At 36.4% G+C, this 19,873-nt stretch overlaps 1 protein-coding gene and 3 non-coding genes across 4 annotated transcripts; 3 read left to right on the top strand and 1 right to left on the bottom strand.

Annotated features, from left to right (window-relative positions):
• The first annotated feature begins 10,733 nt into the window (after nucleotides 1-10,733).
• Nucleotides 10,734-10,807, top strand: TRNAV-AAC (transfer RNA valine (anticodon AAC)). Its single transcript has one exon. It is a non-coding gene; the product is annotated as a tRNA-Val (tRNA).
• Nucleotides 10,808-11,293: 486 nt separating this feature from the next.
• TRNAV-AAC (transfer RNA valine (anticodon AAC)) lies at nucleotides 11,294-11,367 on the top strand. The gene has a single exon. It is a non-coding gene; the product is annotated as a tRNA-Val (tRNA).
• Nucleotides 11,368-11,444: 77 nt separating this feature from the next.
• On the top strand, nucleotides 11,445-11,518 carry TRNAV-AAC (transfer RNA valine (anticodon AAC)). Its single transcript has one exon. It is a non-coding gene; the product is annotated as a tRNA-Val (tRNA).
• Nucleotides 11,519-13,746: 2,228 nt separating this feature from the next.
• LOC145037875 (AAA-type ATPase family protein) lies at nucleotides 13,747-19,083 on the bottom strand. The gene is made up of 13 exons (XM_078986620.1): nucleotides 18,574-19,083; nucleotides 18,098-18,189; nucleotides 17,966-17,985; nucleotides 17,221-17,467; nucleotides 16,761-16,856; nucleotides 16,337-16,452; nucleotides 16,155-16,235; nucleotides 15,607-15,730; nucleotides 15,310-15,359; nucleotides 14,763-14,853; nucleotides 14,608-14,643; nucleotides 14,375-14,472; nucleotides 13,747-14,116 (listed from the first exon to the last, which is right to left on the bottom strand). Exons 1-13 carry the CDS (start codon nucleotides 18,882-18,884, stop codon nucleotides 14,000-14,002), a joined length of 1,479 nt encoding a protein of 492 aa, XP_078842746.1. The 5' UTR covers nucleotides 18,885-19,083; the 3' UTR covers nucleotides 13,747-13,999.
• Between the last annotated feature and the right edge of the window lie 790 nt (nucleotides 19,084-19,873).

Here is a 19,873-nt window from a genome sequence, read left to right as displayed (position 1 = left end):
TTAGTAGTGAGGTTCAATGGGACTTGGGTGTACCAGTTGAGGAAGTGACTTGGAGGATACGGGAGGATTCCTGAGGAAAGTATGGATAGGTGTGGAAGGTAGTATTGGGCCCGTACTACTGAAAGCACATGATCCATACTCAAATTGGTAAGAGTCCTGGAGAATCTGAGAAGCTTCGGGGAGAACTTTGTGACCCGGTTGGGAACAAAGGATGTTCCAGTTGTTGCAGCTTAGCCATTGGCAAGTGAGTTAGTAAGCATGTCAGGGTGTTAGACCCTGAAGGATATGATTTCCATGAAGTTGCAGATGCGAGATCGATTTGGAGCACTTTGAGAAGAGAGGTTTGTGCTAGGTGCGTATAGTAAGGGTCCTGGGAAGAGACCCATGATTTCTGATCCTCGGGTGAAAGGCCAACAGGGCCGGAGTCACTGCAGCACATGCAGGACAGTGCACAAGGGATTTTGTCGCTCCGAGGGTTTAGGCTACTATAAGGTAGCAGGGTTGGACATGTCAGCAGAAGGTGATTAGTATTCCTCCAGATGTTAGGGGTATGTCATCTTCTAATGCTATTAGATGGGTGTTGGGGATACGTATTGCGTTGGAGTTACGAGTGAGTTTGGATAAGTTAGATATCGGGTCGGCTTCCTGGTAGTGTTTGGGGTTCTCAAGGATCATATATGTCATCTTGCATGCCGAAACGTCCTTGATGAACCCACAGAGGGATGCATCTTGCGGAGTGGGTTCCACATGTAGCGTTATCATTCCGTATCTTTTTCGAGATCGGTGCAGGAGTAATGTTTGGAAGATCCTCGGTTAGGGTTAGAGTGATAGTTCACCAGTGAAGTCAGCGTTCAGGGGTTCAATCATTGTTCAGGTATGGTCGGTAATTGTCTATGGATGAACTTTGGAGTTCAAGGCACTACTTTTGCTAGGACATAACTGGTGACATGAATAGGGTAGTGTCAGTCGCGGGTGTTAGATGCATAAGTGGTTGGTCATCGCATGTTCAAGAGAATTGTATTTTCGCATGGTATGTGTTCGGTTGGAGTTTAGTGAAGACTTAGTCGAATCTAAGTGGGGGAGAGGATTTTTGTAAAGTTCTCCAAATATGAGTTCTGGTTGCGCGAGGTGCAATCTCTTGGGCACCTTGTCAACCAGAAGGGTATTCTGGTCCATCCGGCCAAGATAAAGGTCGTGATGCAGTAGGAGATTCCGAGGTCTCCAGCTGAGATTCAGAATTTCCTGGGTTTAGCAGGTTATTACCGGAGATTTATATAGGAGTTCTCCAAGATTACGGTTCCTGTAACGCGACTAACCAAGAAACCGGTGGCCTTTCGTTGGGGGCCTGAACAACAGACAACCTTCGAGGCTCTCAGACAGCGTTTGTGCGAGGCACGGAATGTCGCCTTGTCAAATGGTGTAGATGATTTTGTGGTTTTTTGTGGTGCTTTGATCACGGGCATGGGTACGACACTAATACAGTGGGGTCACGTGATAGCAGGTTTCGGGAACCAGGTTAGAGTTCCAGTTAGGACTCTAGTTCAGTGATGTGTTAGGTCGAGTACGTGTTCGACCCGGTTTGGGAAGTGTTGTAAGACTGCGGGTGTAGCCGCATCATTCACTAGGTTAGTAGGTAGTGTGAGCGTGTTGTTAGGACGCAGAAGGAACAGTAGTACCCACCAGTTCGGGTGTAGAAGTAAGGATAAAGAAATCCACAGATTGGATTTCGGAATTACCCTGATCGATTAGATCTGGTTGAACCAGTGATAGGACTATAGGAACGCCACTACAGTTATGGGATCAGGAAAGAAATGGAATGTATAAGATTGCTTGTGATATAAGGCTACCATCGGTTAGGTGGCAATCACTTTCAGCCTTGGATTTGATGATGACAGGATTCGACGCATGTACCCGATCGGTTAGATCAGAAAGTTATTAGAGCCTCGGGGGCATGATAACTAGTGGAAACTAGTTCCAGAGAAGGATTTCATTCGAAAGCCATGTGAAGCGACGAAGTGGGAGTCCTTTGGCTTCGCAGCCGGGCCGGAACCCGATATTTCAGATGATTGGCGAGCGAATTGAGACCCAGGAGGTCTCGGTAACTTTTGGGAAGCAACTATGTAGCAGCATACTGCTTTAGGCAGTTTAGTGTTCGGACAATTCCAATGTTTGGGCAGTATTCGCATTTGTGTTTCAAGTTGCAAGTACGGACGAAATAGCTAGTTGATTTGGGAAGTGACAAGTCACTCACAGTGGGATCAGTTGAGCCTTGGCCAAGTATAAGTGATCTGTAGGGATAATTGGGTCTGTGAACCTATTTTATAGTGAGAGCCTAAAGCTATCAGAAGTTGAGTAGCATGTTGAAGGATGAACAGACTGGATTTAAAGATAATGATTCAGTATGAGTGGTCTGTTAGGGAATCAGACCATCTCGAGATAGTAGATTCAGATGAAGTAAATGTGATCCTGTTGCGAGGAATTCGTTCATATGAGAATATTAGGGCTTTGCACAGATTGGTCACAACTACCCTAGGAAGGCTAGGGTGTTCCCAAGACGGTGATCATCTTACTAGAAGTGGGTTGGCACATAAGAAATAGTAAGGAGTGATTTCGAGGAAGAAATCTAATTTAAGTGGGGGAGAGTTGTAACACCCGTTTATTTATTAGTTAAATAAATTAATTAATGAACGAATGGTAGCCTAAAATAAATAATTATATATGCAAAGTGTTGGGTTCAAGGAGTTAATTGCCACATTTTTAGAAGTCGGGGGTTAAACGTGTGAGTTTGGGACTCATTTTATAAATATTTGTGAAGATTTTTGCTTGCCCAGGAATCGGATGGAAACTCGTTCCCGCCACCTGCTGCCCCCGCTCCGCCACTGCTAGCCACCATCTCGGATGGTTTTGGGCTTTCGGGTGCGTTTGGATGAATACTTGGAGTACCTTAGTGTTGTGTTGACTGAAGATCATAGTCACCACCACCGTGAGGTGGTGGCTGCCACCGACCACCACAAGGGTGGTTGCGTGTGTGTGTTTATTTTAGTATAGCGTGTGTGCGTTTATTTTAGTATTTTCATTGTAACTGTAAAAATGAAATAATGGAAAATTGAGAACCACCACCTTAGGGTGGTGGCTGCCGCCACCGGCCGCCGTGTCGGGTGGCGGTGTGCTTGTCTTGTGAGTTGACTCGATTGGGGATGCTTGAAACCCTAATGGGCCCAATGAAGCTTAATGGACTCTAATGGACCCAATAAAACTCTAATGAGCTAGTATTTGGGTTGGAAAACCCTAATGCCATCAAAACCCTAATTTGGAGAATTATTCGGGACACACGAGAATGATTTAATAACTGGAGATATTAAATAATAATTATTGGCAAGAAATTAATTTAAGTAATAGTAGACTTAATGGATTAAGTCCTTAATGGGTTAAGTGAGAAAACTTAACCCTAATCATCATTTTATGTGAAAACCCTAATTTCACTTGGGTGTATTATTGAGCATTTTTATCGGGTCTTGATGATTGGATTATTATTGGGCCATCCAAAGTCAAGCAATTGGACTAGAATAATTAATGGGTTTTAGGGTAAGGCCTATATGAGTAGTTGGGCCCAATTTGGAAAATTGGGCCATATGTTGGGCTTTGATTCCTAATTGACTTTGGGCCTATGGATTGGGCCTTGGGATTAAACAAAGCCAAGCCTAGGGTAATTTAGTAATTATCCAAAGTAGGTAATTATATTTATGTAGTGGGACCCAATTATTAATTGGGTGATGTTTTGATATTGACAGATCGGGAATCTATCATCCAGCAGCTGGGGTTGAGTCTGCAGGACTTCAACAGAGTGGGATTGAGTCTGCGGGACTTCAGTAGTGTCAGGTGAGTCTTCTTACTATACTGTACTTGGAAGGGTACCTATGTGTGACCGGAAGGTCTAGTATGTTATAAGATATATGCATTGTATGAGTTGCATGTTTCGTATGCGCTATGTATGTGATTTGTTTGCCATGTTGATATGGGTCGGAAGGCATTATGTTATGGGCCGGAAGGCATTATGATGTGGACCGGAAGGTCAGAGAGTTATGGACCGGAAGGTCGAAACGTGTAAGACTGGAAGGTTTACTAGGTTGGGACGGAAGTCCCCTGAGACATATGGACCAGAAGGTCATGGCCTGGAAGGGCGTATGTGTGTAAGTGGTATTTTGGGGAACTCACTAAGCATGCTTGCTTACCGTGTTATGTGTTATGTGTTTCAGGTACACTGTTTCAAAGGAAAGGAGCCGGCTTGGTCGCAGCGCATACACTATGTTCTCCGCACACTGGATCCTTGGGATTACACTCTGATATGCTTTTATGATACTTTGTTTAATTATTGGCACTTTGGTTTTTGATATGAGATTTTATTAAGAAAGTTTTTTTTAATATTGCTCGGTTTTATGCAATAACTTAAAATAAAAATGAAATTTCTGGTCTTGAATTTTGGGATGTTACACAAACATCTCCAAAATCTGATTCCAGACAATAGCAACCACCTCCTTATGAATGATCTCCCTGATGCAGTCCTCTAACAAAACTGACTCACCTTGCCTGCCAGCTCCTAATCCTGACCCGGATCCGATCTCAACTCATCTCGTAGTCACCATATTGAAAATACACCAGGAAGATATCAGATAAACCACATATCATAACGGGGAACCAACACCCAACGAAACGTTAGGGGTTGTGACTTCATTGCTACGCGTACAGGTCCTATGCTTTTAGTAGTACGGGCCCATACTACCTTCCGCACTTACCTGTATTTGTCTCAAGGATAATTACAACGCCCTAACAATACTCATAAGCAAAGACGGACACTCAATCCTCACTCCCTAGAGGAAAGGCTAAACATCTCACGATTGGTCAGCTGACCCCACACGCCTCATCCATGAAACTTCCACCAACCCTGCAACACTCGTGTATGCTAACCATACATAACACTAGACCCTATAGACTTTCAAATATCTAATCCTACTATAAGCCCTTCATCAAACAAGAACAGGAAATAAGGCCAAACCAAACATTCTCAGGCTATAAGATATTGGTTATATATAACCATGATACATGCACTAAGAAACAACAGTAATGATGTCAATTCCATAAAAGAAAGGCCCTAGGCTACCAGGCAATTCTATCATGCATTCCTAAAGATCCTTAACCTGTCACTAGCATGTTGCTTTAACATATCACAATATCAAATAACAGTATGGTATTTTGGGGTATACTTACTGGCTTCGGCTGATCGTACACATCGCATCCTCCTTGAGTATTCCGAAAACCATTTGAAAATATTTCCTTAGTTTGAGATTGGATTCACACGAGTGTTCCTCCAATTCACTCAAACCAAGGATCTGATACCAAGTTGTAACATTCTAAAAGTTCTTGAAAATTTTAAACTTTTTAAACAACCACAAAACCATCATTTATTACAATTAGTTTTCAAAATAAGTTTCACATCAGAGAAATCCCAAAAACGTAAAATCAAAACATGAGGAGGTGCACGATCAAGCCTTTGCCTTCTCGTAATCCATTGAGGTACCTAAAACATAATCCAAACTGTAAGCCGAAAGCTTAGTGAGTTCCCCCAAAATACCAATACATAACAAATAACACAGTTATAATAACAACATACTTTGGGCGCAATCAACCATCAGGTTGGAATACCCCAGGCCCCTCAACCATCGGGTTGGAATGCCAATGCACTATGGGTCCAAACATCCTCGGGATGGAATACCCTAGGCCCTCAACCATCGGGTTGGAATGCCAACATACTATAGGTCCAATCATCATTGGGATGGAATACCCTAGACCCTCAACCGTCAGGTTGGAATGCCTCGACTTGTTAACTTACGCACAAAGCAGTGAAGCCTCAGCCACCAAGAAATCATGTGCACATATAATAGATAATCATATAACAGTATACATCCAATCACACAGATCTACACATCACTAAGCATAGCAACATCCTATCTACTAGGATACTGATCTAGAGATCATAACAATACAATAGCATGCATAACTGGATATCAATCTAATAGGCCGACATTGGTGCCTTCGACCCGCAAGTACAGTGAGGACAACTCACCTCACACTGACGTATCACACAGAAATCAATGGTCGCTGACTCACGAAAAATCCCAAACTATCACAATAAATAAACATCCAATTAACAATTTGGGTCACCATTTCTAATTAATAGCCATAATGTCCATGCTAACTTTTACTTAACTGGGCCAAGACCCAAGCCTAATTCTTGATGCAAAAAGGCCCAAATTACATAAGGCCCATAATTTGACTAATTTTCCAAATTGGGCCCAACTGCTTAATTGGGCCTCATCCTAAGGTTCAATTCCATAACTAGCCCAAAACACTCCTACTCAGAAAGTCCAATAAGGGCCCAAGCCAAACTGTCCCAAATCTGAATCCCAATTCGCAAAAGCCCAATAGAAGACATAGGTTGGCGTACCCCGAAGGTAAGCAGGGTGTACGCGAGTCTCACATTGACTGGAAACGGGGGCGTTGACTGCGTACATGGGGCGTAACCTTGCAGAGTTCAAAACTCTAATAAGTGCTTAATGGATTAAGCACTTAAGCCCAAATTCCAAACCATCAACCAAATATATCTCAAAACCATAAACTTTCAAACTTTAAGACTTTCGACATCCAAAAAGTACTTAATACATGGTCTTAATCCATTAGGACCTCTTATAAGCAACATGAAGCCAAACTAGCCAAAGGGACCTCATTTTTATAACTTATAACCCTTCATAGGGTCCTAAAGGACAACTTAAAACGTCCAAAACAAATCATGCATAACAATGGGACTTTTTGGGACAAAAGAATGTCAATAAGCTACCAAGAAGAGATCTAAGAGAAATAAACACAAATGTAGCAAATTTTTACCTTCTGGAGCTTCCAAAACAGATGATGAATCAAGATCTACAAGCTAGACTTCCTTCCTTGACTCCTTAATGCACTTCATATTCCTTTAACTACACAAATAACACACTTTAGGCTCCAAAACTCTCACTTATGAACTAGGGTTTGCTAAGAACATCTCAAAAACTTGGAGGCGAAAGAGTGAAGCAAAATAATCCATAATGGTGCTTAAATACCCTCCAAACCCTAAAAATTAAGGGTTTCTCCCGGACATTAGTACACCCAGCGTACATATGTGTACACCCAGCGTACTAGGGCGCGCCCTAGTACACTTAGTGTACTCACATGTACGCCCAACGTACTACTCATGCTTCTATAATTTCCATTTTTACCCCTAGGGCCTCTTAGGGTTGCTTTCTCATAATCAAGAGACCAAAAAGGGAATAATTAAAACCAAATGGAGGATTTGAAAATACTTGAAAGCTCAGGATGTTACACCCTATCTGTAAATAAAAAGAGAAGTTTCAAATTTGTTGTTAGTAAAACCGCGGATGGTGATAAACTAACAAAATCGATGGTACCATTCTCGAGGTGCTTGTTTAATTCCATATAAGGACTTGTTCAATAGAAACACATGATGAGGAGCAAATAGGTCGCAAAAACCTACGGGCGGATGCATATAAAAAGTCTCATGAAGACGCCCTTGAGGAAAAGCATTCTTCACATCCAATTGATGGACCGACCAATGATGAGAGATGGCCAAGTTAAGAACAGTACGCATCGTAGCCGGTTTAACAATAGGGATAAATGTCTCATCACAATCAATACCAGTTTTTTGACTTCGACCATTTTCCACAAGTCGCGCCTTGTACCTTGCTAAAGATCCATATGCATTATGCTTCTGCCTAAAGAACCAAATACAGTTAATCACATTAGCATCGGGGGCGAGGCATAAGTTTCTAAGTCTTGTTAGAAATAAGAGCATTAAACTCATCTTTCATATCATTTAACTAGTTAGGAGCTCGAAAGGCATCAAAATAGTTACGTGGAAGGGGAGAGGACGATGAGTCAACATGAAGATTGAGTTTATTTATAGGTTTCACGATGTCGTGACATTTATGAGTGGTCATAGGATGAGTGATGGTAGGAGTCGGATTGACTGTGACACGAGATTAAGAGGAAGGGATCCGAGAGTGAGTGGGATGAAGGTAAGGATTTTCAGTATTGCGAGGTGGACCGGACACAACAGAGGAAGAAACAGGAGCTGAAGTAGAGGCATGTACGAAAGAAGATGATGGGTCGGGAACAAAGGAGGTGGTAGTGGAAGATGGGTTATCGGTTGGAAAAACAAGAGGTTGGGCTCAATGAGACGGATGATTAAACATGTTACGAGTGTCATTGATGTGAAGAAAATCATAATTGGGTGATTGATTTGGTGTCATGGAACCGAAAGGAAAGATGGTTTCATCAAAAGTTACATGACGGGAAATAATTATTTGATTTGTTTGAAGGTTAGGACAATGATAACATTTATGATTAGTGGGGTAACCGAGAAAAATGCACAGAATAGAGCGAGGTTGAAGTTTGTTGGTATTGTTGATGTATGGGAAACAAACACAACTGAAAACAAGAAGGTGATTATCTTTTGGAAAATTTTGGAATAGTTTGTGGTATGAGGAGTTGTTTTGAAGTGTGGTGGATGGAAGGATATTGAGGAGGTGAGTGGCCATATGAAGAGCTTCAACCCAATAGGTGGGGGTGGGGGGGGGGTAAGTGAGCTTGGAAAAAAAGAGTGTGAATGATGTTATTGACGGTGCGAAGCATACGTTCAGATTTACTGTTTTGTTGAGAGGTGTAAGGACATGAAAAACGCATGTGTATGCCATGAGTGGTGCAAAGATCATGGAAGTGGGAGTTATCAAATTCTTTCCTGTTGTCACATTGAAAATTTTGGATGTCAGTGTGAAATTGATTTTTTATATAAGCACGAAATGTGACAAGCTTGGAGAACACTTCATATTTATTACGCAAAGGATACACCTACAAAAAATGAGAAAATTGATCAAGAAAGATGACATAATATTTAATACCACTATGACTTTCGAAAGCGAACGTCCAAACATGAAAATGCACAACTTGAAAAGGAAATAAAGCTTCAGTTTTAGATAAAGAAAAAGATAAAAGAACATGCTTGCCAAGTTGACAAGCATGGCAAAGTAACGGGGAATCCTTTTTATTATATGTAATGAGATTTTTAGATAATAAATGCTTGAAAACTTGAGAAACAGGATGATCGAGTCGTTGATGCCACGTGGATAACCCGACACTGAGAAAAGCTTGAGGAGTTGGACTGTAACATGATAGAGGTCACTGATGCTATCATATCGGAGGAGGATGTGTTTTGTCAAAAAGTTATTCACAGAAAAACCAAATTCATCAAATTTAATAGAGCATTTATTATCACGAGTAAATTTTCGCACATAAACAAGGTTTTTGATAATTTTGGGGAGTAATGAGAACGTGTTTTAAGGTAATAGTGTGAAATGGGTTATAACCAAGATTGGTGTGACCCACTTTAAGAACAGGAATGCGAGATCCATTACCGACTAAGATTGAGAAATTAGAATTTGTGCAATTATTACTAAAAGACTTGAGGATACCTGGGTCGACATGAAGGTGGGCGGTGGCCCCGATGTCCATGTACCAATCAACGTTGCTCGAATCTTGAAGAGTCATTGTTGAAAATGCTTGTGGTAAACCGGTGGTCTGATCGGATGGAGCAAATGGGTAATTAGGCCATGCTGATTTATTAGCGCAACATAACTTGTTGTTGGGCTTGAGGAGACCGAGCCCAAGGATGCTGATGAGGAGACGAGTTAGGTAAAGAACTGGGAATGGAAAGAAGACCACGCTACACAAGAAAATAAAGGTCAAGGAACGGAGGTTCCTTAATCGTTAAAAAAATTATCGCCACCATGGTAGGAAGAACGCAAAATGGGCAATTCTTGTTGGGGTCAATTTTACGACTACTTTTAATGAAATTGAATTTGTCAGTTGTTGTCATCACATTAGATACTAATATAAAAAATTCAAATTATAATATAAATATTTATCCGGAACCACATTGATTTAGTAATCTCAATAATAGTCTAAGGTTGTATTGACGTGTCACAACTATTTATTTTTCAAGTTTTTTTAAGTTGTCATGTTTGACAAACCAAAAAGTAACTTATAAACTAACTTTTAAAAAAAAAAAAACTACTTATACTAGTTTTTTATGAGCTTTTTTAAAAAATTTCAAATATACCTCTTAACTAATTATAAAAATGCAATCTTTTTAAAATGTCATTTTTAATCATTTTATATTTTTCATCTAGTTTACCAAACGATATTTTTATCAGCTAATTTTTTATTTAGCAGTTAGTTTTTCAGCTAGTATGTCAAACATAACCTAAAGTAGAGTTTAAATATTAAAAAATTAAATAGAGTATATCTATTATGATTATATAATATAAGATTAAAACTTTGAGATATACATTATCATTTTTTATGTTTCTCCTAAACATCCTTCACAATATATCCATATTATGTTATTTTTTTATGTACAACTCATGGAGGGTAGTTAGGGAGAATGGAACGTCGTAATTCTTAAAACATGAAGTGGCAGTCTCACCACTTTACCGATTAAGATATGCCTAAAGTCTTTTAACTATTTAATATTATGCTAAATAAGTAAAAAGAAACAACCACTAAAAATGTTAATCAAATTAAATTAATGCGCTTTTAATTAATGCTGAAATTAGTCAAAAACACAAACAGGTTTCGTGGTGTAGTTGGTTATCACGTCAGTCTAACACACTGAAGGTCTCCTGTTCAAACCCGGGCGAAGCCATCTCTTTTTATTGAGTAAATTACACGAATGGTCCCTATGGTTTAGGGTAATTTGCGCGTTTGGTCCCTAACTTATTTTTTTAACTCGGAAGGTTTCTACTATTTGTTTTTGTTACGCGCTTGGTCCTTATCTTACCTAAAAAGATTATTTTTCCCTTAATTTTTTAATTTATTTAAATAAACACACCCCTAATCCCACCCCTTCACCGTACCTCACCTATCCCATCATTTTTTCCTCTTTAAATAATAGTCTTTTTAGATAAGATAGGGACCAAACGTGTAACAAAATTAAACGGTAGGGACCAAACGCGTAACAAAAACAAACCATAGGGACCTTCCGAGTTAAAAAAATAAGTTAGGGACCAAACACGCAAATTACCGCAAACCATAGGGACCATTCGTGTAATTTACTCCTTTTTTTTTCAATTTGCGTAAAAACTTCGTAGGTTTGATGATAATTATATTAAATTAGAAACTTAAAGCAAATGGTTTCGTGGTGTAGTTGGTTATCACGTCAGTCTAACACACTGAAGGTCTCCGGTTCGAACCCGGGCGAAGCCATATTAATTTTAGTTTTAATTTGCAAAATAACTTTATTACTATGATCATAACTATAAAATTAGAAACAATAATCAAATGGTTTCGTGGTGTAGTTGGTTATCACGTCAGTCTAACACACTGAAGGTCTCCGGTTCGAACCCGGGCGAAGCCACTTTTATTTTTTCGTATGTACGCGTATTACAACCCCCAAACTTTATACAATTGATCAAACAAACCCTTGTCATAGAAATGTAACAAATCAGCCCCTCCCGAAACTTCTTTGTGCATATTACCTAAACTGCTAACTAACCCATCTTTTTTCCCATTGAGTGTTATGTACTTATGTTCATAGATACATATTCCAAGAATTCAATATTCCTTTTCGAGTACATCAATATCTTGTATAATCTTTTTATGATTATTTTTCTCTTGGTTAGTTCTTGTATCATTGTTATACTTCCGATATATAGGCATCCCCCATAAGGTTGTCAAAGTTATGTGAAAACTTTACGAATGCAATCCTGTGGCTTCTTTTTTCATCCATGAAAAAAAATACTTGGTTCAATTCTTACAGAAAATGGAGAGGTAAGGAACTTCTTTAATACAGGAAGTTGTGTCATGTATTTGGCAAGGCTCGAGTAAATGGAAGAGATGCTCAAACAACGGTAGATATTATCTGAGATAAACAGAGAAGAAAAAGACCATTTCAATCAAACACAAGGAAAGTGGAGATGGATTAGATGATATAACTAAACAACCCTTCATATGCTCCTTCTAGATTTGAGATCCTCTTATTAACAGCTTGAAAAAGTTGGCATAAATAATCAGTGCTGGTCCAAGACAATTTGAGGTTTGGGGCAAAATAAAATTTGAGGCCTTTCACTTCCGCACCTCAGAAAATTTTGTTAAATTTAAAAACTTAATACAATATTTTAAAATTGTGTTTGATCTCTTACAAACTCTGTTTTTATAGTTTTCATTTTTATTAATATAATTTCTTAATTATTATTTACTCCCTCATACATAATTGTTTGGACCGAAACTTTATTTTTATAAATTGTAGTCCACTTTGCAAATGAGTTCTCCGTTGCATCGAGTGTTGTATTAAATACTAATCATATAAAAGATAAAGTTAATACGATAAAACAAAATAAAATAAAAAAATATTGTAAAAATTACCTTATAGAAGAAAACCTAAACCTAGCATAATCTAATTGATTAAATTAACCACGCACAAAGGTTCACAAAAAAAAAATATTGTTTTGTTGTTGAATCAGAATTTAATCTCTTTTCGGAAGCTGTCTACATGAACTAATAATATTCCTTTCATTATTTTTTATGATCTTTTCATTTGAATTTGTATAACATAATAGGAAATTTTGTTGTTGAATTGAAAGTTTTGATAGGATATATTTGTAGAGTGCACTTTTGAGGAAAAAAAAAAAAAGGATATGTTTACACTAATAAAATTTCAACAATAACAATTTTTGATGTGGGTGATTTCTTCACAGATCAACAACCACAACCATTCCTACGCTTCAAACCAAATGAACTACAAGCACCTTTGGTTATTTTTGGGATACGTATAGTATTAATCATTTTAAAACTATATATATATATATATATATATATATATATATATATATATATATATATATATATATATATATATATATATATATATATTATATTAATCGCTATTTGGGACCCCGAGATTTGGCGAGGCCTGGGGCGGTCGCCCAGCTTGCCCACCCTCTAGGGTTGGTCTTGTAAATAATCGGTTTAGAGATTAGGGAGGCAACAAAGACATTCGATAGAGCTTTGGAACAGAGAGCAAAGAGGAACTTGATAACAAGCTTTTTGTGAATATGAACAATTTTTTAGGGTTTTACTATTGGTGAATGCAACAAGGTTGTATGTATTCTCACAAATGAGGAGTTGATAATAATCTTCTTTAAGGTTGATGAAAGAACACAAATTTGGATGGATAAAAGACGTCTTTACTAATTATAAGAGGAATTTTCGATGATTTTTAGTTTTTTAGTTAACGATAAAAAAATATATATAACCATTGTTTGTTTTTGTTTACCTTGCAAAGACATTAATATTTTTGTTAAGAAATTATTACCAATTTATTTATATTTTAGCGAGATAAAACATCGAAAATCAAATCAACAACCAAATAACTCTAAAATATCAGGTATCGTAATTCATAATCCATAGAGCTCTACTTTTGATTTCTTCCATTTTAGGTTGTTAGTTAAGTTTTGTTGTAATGAAATATAAGCGTATGTAGCTATTTTGTGATAAATAACAAAACAACATTACATGAAATAGAAGCAAAGAAACGTTGGTTGCTATTTTCTAAAGACAAAAAAAAAAAAAGTACTTTCCTAAATGGAAATTAACAATCAGAAGTTGTTCTTTTATTTATTTTCCTTTAAACTATCTACATCTACAACCCAACTTCAATTCATAAATGATAAATCATATACCAATACATTTCTATACATATTTTAGAATTCAAAATGCCATCAAAATATAAAATGCTAGTCTAATAACTTTGAAGTACAATCAACAGCACTTGTACTTGATGCAATAAAAGTTGTGCCTTAAACATTAATTAGTTGTTTAATTAGGGTTTGTATATTAATTAGTTAGATCCAAACTCTTTGTTCCAATTGTCAAGTTCTTCCCACTTGCTTTTTACATAGCTTGGTCTGATCACAGCCATAGCTTTTTGGAAATCTCCGTATTTTAATCGTCGTACCTAATAAAAACAATTGGAGATTAATTACCATTCTATATCAAGGGTATTTTGGTCTTTTGATTAGACATGATACCAATAATTTTACATCTTTTGGTCCTAAACTGAAATGCTGTTGCATATTTTGTATTAAAAAAAAAAAAAAAAAAAAAAAAAAAAAAACACCTTACTGCATAAGTTAGAAAAAAAGGTGGAAATAAATGTTGGTTGTACAAATGTGTATTTTAACAGTTCTGAAAATGGGTAAATGGGTAATTTTACCTGATCAGCCTTGACTGTGAGAATGTTTGAACCAAGTTCTCTTATTGGCATCATTGCAGCTTCTTCACACAAAGCTTGCAGATCACTCCCAGAATACCCTACATGATCACCACATTATACAAGATTATTTGTATAAATACAAAAAGGGGGCAAAATACATTAAACCATTATATTTTTTGATCTTTTTATTAAAAAAAATCCCGGTTATCGGGTTACCGATAAACCTATCTTACCCTCTGTGTCTTTCACAAGTCTTTCCAAATCTCCACCTGTACAATAAAACACTATTAGAAAAAGAACTTACATACGTAAAAGATGTATATATATTTTTATAAAAAGTTAATTATTAATGGAAATGTGTTTAAAAAAAAAAGGAATATATTCTCACTTGGTAAGGAAAACGCTTGACCCTTGAGTTTGTGCTTGAGAAGATTTTTTCGAACATTTGCATTTGGCAACGGGATGTATATTCTCTTCACCTGATTCATGAGTTAAAAAAATTAAAAAGGTGAAATTCTAGAAAATAGCAATGTACTTTCATTTATTTGTATATTATAGCATCTTAATTTCATTTCTTCTTATTACAACATCCTGAGTTTGAAATATTTTTTACCTAATTATAGCAATGCTATCAAAATAGAAAGCAAAATTCATTGCTATAATAATTGAGTGCAATTTTCAAAGTAACAATGTCCTACAACTGAGTAGATTCTTTAAAGAACAATTTGTTGTTAAATAAAACTTAAATTACAACGTTGTAATACAAAAGAAATGAAAGTAAGATGATTATAAATAATAACCAAATAAATGAAAGTATGTAGTTCTTTCTTGAATTTACTCCAAAGTAAAATTAGAAAAGAATTGTTCAACTATTTTATAAAATAATATATATATTATTAAATTACAAACAATTTATTGAATAAACTCTAACTTACCAATCTCCTAAGGACAGCATCATCTAATTCTTGTGGCTTATTCGTTGCACCTACATTAATAACAAGGTACAATAATATGGGTTAAATGCATTCGTTCATATGTTTATTATAGCATCCTACTTCTATTTGTTCATAGCAATGTTATTAAACACAAAGCAATTTTCACTGCTATAATTGGGTAAAATTTTCAAAGTATAATGTTCTAATAAGGAAAATAATAATAATAATAATAAGTAGAATGCTATGATTAGGTAGATTAGATTTTTCAATTATAGTATTATTGTATGAAGGTTATACCGATAACAATTACTAGATCATTGGAGTTTGAGGTAACCCCATCAAACTGAACTAGAAACTCTGACTTCAATCTTCTGCTAGCATCATGCTCATTAGATGTTCTTGCTGACATCACACTATCAATCTATAAATCACAAAAAAAAAAAAAAAAAAAAAAAAATCAAATTAGATGTTGACACATGTCAAACATAAGGGGCTCCCTCTCCATCTCTCTGCTACAGTCTACACATCCATTTCAGCCGCGTATCTTAGGTAAGGGCAATATGGGAAACTCAAGCAAAATGCAGAGGACCTTTTAGTGGAGGGGTATTTCAGGTATTGTCCTTAATATATAGTTTTTTTATGACAGATATTATAAGAGGATAGCAGGGAAGGAGAATGGAGCATCTTTTGTGAAAAATCTTGGTTCATTTTGGGGTCGTATTTTGAGTGAATTATCAACATAGTGAAGCTTTTGATTTTCTGTTATTGTGTTTGATTTAATCTTTAAAAGTAAGTTCATAGCACTCTCGTTTGTGCAAAAGACGTAAATGCCCTCATCAGCATACCTCATCCATGAATATCACAGAGGGTTGTCGTTCAACAGCAACTGCAAAAAGGGTCCGAACAAGTTTTTCACCTTCTCCCACCTGTTTCAGTTAAACACCAACATATGATGCGAGTGAGAAATATCGACATCATGAAGGGCAAAAGTTGGAAACCTAGAATCATGAAGGACAAAAAAACATACCCATTTTGATGTTAAAGAGGAAGCAGAGATGCTGAAAAAGGTTGCTTGTGATTCCGAAGCAACTGCCTTTGCAAGCATGGTCTTACCAGTGCCAGGTGGACCAAAGAGAAGCAAACCTCAAAGAAAACAAACAACACACTAAGAAAATACTGATACATTCATTGGGTTTAAAAAATTAAACACAAGAAACAGCATCCTATAGCAATGTATCCATGTAAATAGAAATTTCCACTGCTATAATTGGATATAGTTTTCTATAGTGTCATTATAAGAAAAAAAAAAAAAATGAAATCACACAAATAGAATGTTGTAATGAAAAAGAAATGGAAGAAGAAAGCTATAATACACAAATATATGAAAGTAAATTGCTATTTGTTTGTTGTATTTAACATGAGTATAAAAAGTACTTCAATTGTAAGAATACCTTTAGCAGGTCTACGAAGGCCTGTGAATAGATCTTTTCTTTTAGTTGGCAGGATTACCATTTCCAGCAAAGCTTGTTTAGCTTTTTCAAGGCCAGCTGCAATCACACAATCAGTTATGAGTTTTAAAAACTTCAAAAAAAATCTTTTACAAAGAAAAAGTATGTAAAATTAGAGTTAAATACAAAGATAACAATGTACTTTAATTGATCTGTTTATTAGATCCATCATTGTACTTTGAAAAATCCACATGATTTTACTGCTATAATTGGAAAGATTTTTCAAAGTATAATGTCCTAATAAGAATAGAAAGAAAGTAAAACACTATAATTGGGTGACTTTTGAAAGTACAATGCCTTAATATGAAAAAGAAAATGAAAGTACAATGCTGCAATAGAAAGAAATGTAAAGTAGGATGCTATATTACACAAACAGATAAAAAGTGCTTTGCTTTTGTCTTACCAATATCTTCCCATTTGACAGATGGACTTCTGTCAACAATAACAGAATTTATCATCTCCACCAATTTTGAATCAAGACCACTATTAGATTCTTGAACAGGCTTTGTTGTGTTCATTGCTTTGTTACTCTGATTTCGTGTTACAGAACCACGTAAACTGGAAGCAGCAGAAGACTTTTGTGACACTGATTTTGTAGGATTAGGCTTTGATGGAGAGACTGGAGTAGCTTGTAAATGAGTAGAGGTGTTCTGCAGAAATAGCAATGTACTTTCATTGATTTGTTTATTATAGCATCCTACTTTCAATTCTTCCAATTACAGTATTGTACTTTGAAAAATCAATCAATTATAGCAATATTATATAAATACAAAGCAACTCTCATCTCATTGTTATAATTGGATAGATTTTTCTAAGTGTAATGTCTTAATAATAAAAGAAATTGAAAGTATAATGATATAATTCAGTAGATTTTTTAAAGTTCAATGTCTTGATAAGAAAAAAACTGACAATTCTGTGATAGAAAGAAACGAAAACAGGAGGCTATAATACAGAGATAAATTAAAGAATATTGGTATTTCTTGCATGTAGCCCTATATACAAACATTAGTAGTTACTCTCCTATAACTATCCTTTATGTCATAAATGCATGCATTACATGATAATTTAAAGGAATCGCCAATTTTAATACCAAAGATGATGTATAAACTAGATATATAAACTTACACTTTAGTTAGACGAATGCGTACCTTGTTTATTGATGTGCCACCTGTGAGCAGAAAATCCAGAAAAAGGCAGCATAAGGAACTTAAAGCAAAGAAAAATCAAGATCATATAAAATAATATAGAAATCATCTGAAAGAAGTGTGAAATCTTAGAACCTGATCGGTGGTTTAAAGTGTGTAGTCTCTCAGAAACTTGACCCTGCCATTTTGATATCTTTTGGCGATAAGATTTCACCTTCTCTAGTTCTCTGTTGAAGTATGAAGAGGAAAATGAGCATCCATTTTTAGTAATTAGGATGTTCTAAAAGTTTTATATTCTGAAAACTATTGCTCTACATGACAGCAAGATCATGAAATCGAAACTAATTTTGTAGTGGTTGGCAAACTGATTTAGAGAAGCATGCAAGGAATTGTTGCAGAAAACCTAATTTTTGAGGTAAATCTAAAATCAACTGACTATCCATTACTTTAATCCACTGATTATCTTAGAAGTGTCTTTGAAATCGCAAATTGAAACACCCTTTCAATTAAATAATATGAGGCTTATTGATTGATTTTCGAACTAACCACTGTCAAACTTCTAACCATAAAAAAAACAAAACTTCACCACAAAAATAAACAAAATCTATTACCTGGAACTTATATACGAAGGTACAGGTGTAGCAATGGCTTCGCCTAATATACGTTGAGCGTTTTGATAATGTAAGATAGCATCATCAATTAAACCCCATTCTTCTGCCCTAACCGCTTTATCAATCTCTTCTTTTGCCAGATCAAAGTATCCCTTAAGCTTATACGCCGCCCGTTCATTCTCCACCCCTTCCATGGCTGCTCGATTTTGATAATTGGATGAACTAGGGCTTTGATTTGCTCTGTTTGATGGTGAACCAGAATCAGAAAATATGGAGCTGAAATTGTCGATTAATTCTCGGAAAAAACTCATATCTGAAGGGACTCTTGATCGTGATTGAACATATCCATGATGATTTTTACAGAAATTTGCAGTTGATTCCTCACGCAATTGCTTGAACCTTGAAGAAGTGAATGTTGACTATTCAAGAACTGAATAATGATTATTGATGTGTGAATTTTATGCCACGCGAATAACACGGCCACGGATGTAGTTTTAATACATTGAATAACTAACGACTCATTCGCTTATTTCTCATGAGATGAGCTGCTTTATATTTACAAAATTAATTTATGTAACATTTCTAAACCATTCTATGTGTATTGTAAAGATGTCACTTTTCTCAACCGATATTCTTAGATTGACAAAATTGTAAAAATGATCCATGTGGTATGTTTTTTTTTTTAAGTTTAGTCAAAATCTCCATCTTTTTGATTTTATGGTTCTTTTAAGCTAGTTTATGTCAAATTAATTTATATCAAATCTTCTAAACCACTGGAAGTACAAGATTCATACTCGAATCGAGAAAAATCTTGGAGAATCTAGGAAGCATGTGGGATGAGGATTCTTGGGTATATTCGGATCTTTTGCATGTTATTTCGGTATGGTGTTGAGCACTCAGGAATAGGATTCAGATTGGTTTCGGCTCAGGAGCAGGTACTAAGTTGATCGATGCGGACGCAGGAGTTCATTTCATCGGAGAATAATCGCGGTATTTTGGAATGGACCATGGTGGTCTTTGGTTCAATTAAGGAATGGATTTTGGAGCTCTTGGATGGTCATCTGTGGGCCTTTCGGGGCAAGGTTGTATTAGGGCAGTTGAGGGCTCGTCTGGAGCCGAAAGCTTGTGGATCTCTAGAATCCTTCGGGAAGGAGGATCCTATTGTTAGTTTTTGTCATTTGGGATCGAATGGGAGTTTTGCACCATGTCATCAGGGTGTTCGGGGTAGCTCGGGAGGAGGAGGTCAGGATTTCTTCGGATGCTTTTGCAGGTATGTTATCTTCTGTTTCTTTTGGGTTGC

Source organism: Lactuca saligna, chromosome 3 (genome assembly GCF_052625555.1).
Source record: "Lactuca saligna cultivar CGN05327 chromosome 3, ASM5262555v1, whole genome shotgun sequence".
In the NCBI taxonomy this organism is placed as follows: Eukaryota; Viridiplantae; Streptophyta; class Magnoliopsida; order Asterales; family Asteraceae; genus Lactuca; species Lactuca saligna.
This window is presented reverse-complemented; position numbering and strand designations above follow the sequence as displayed.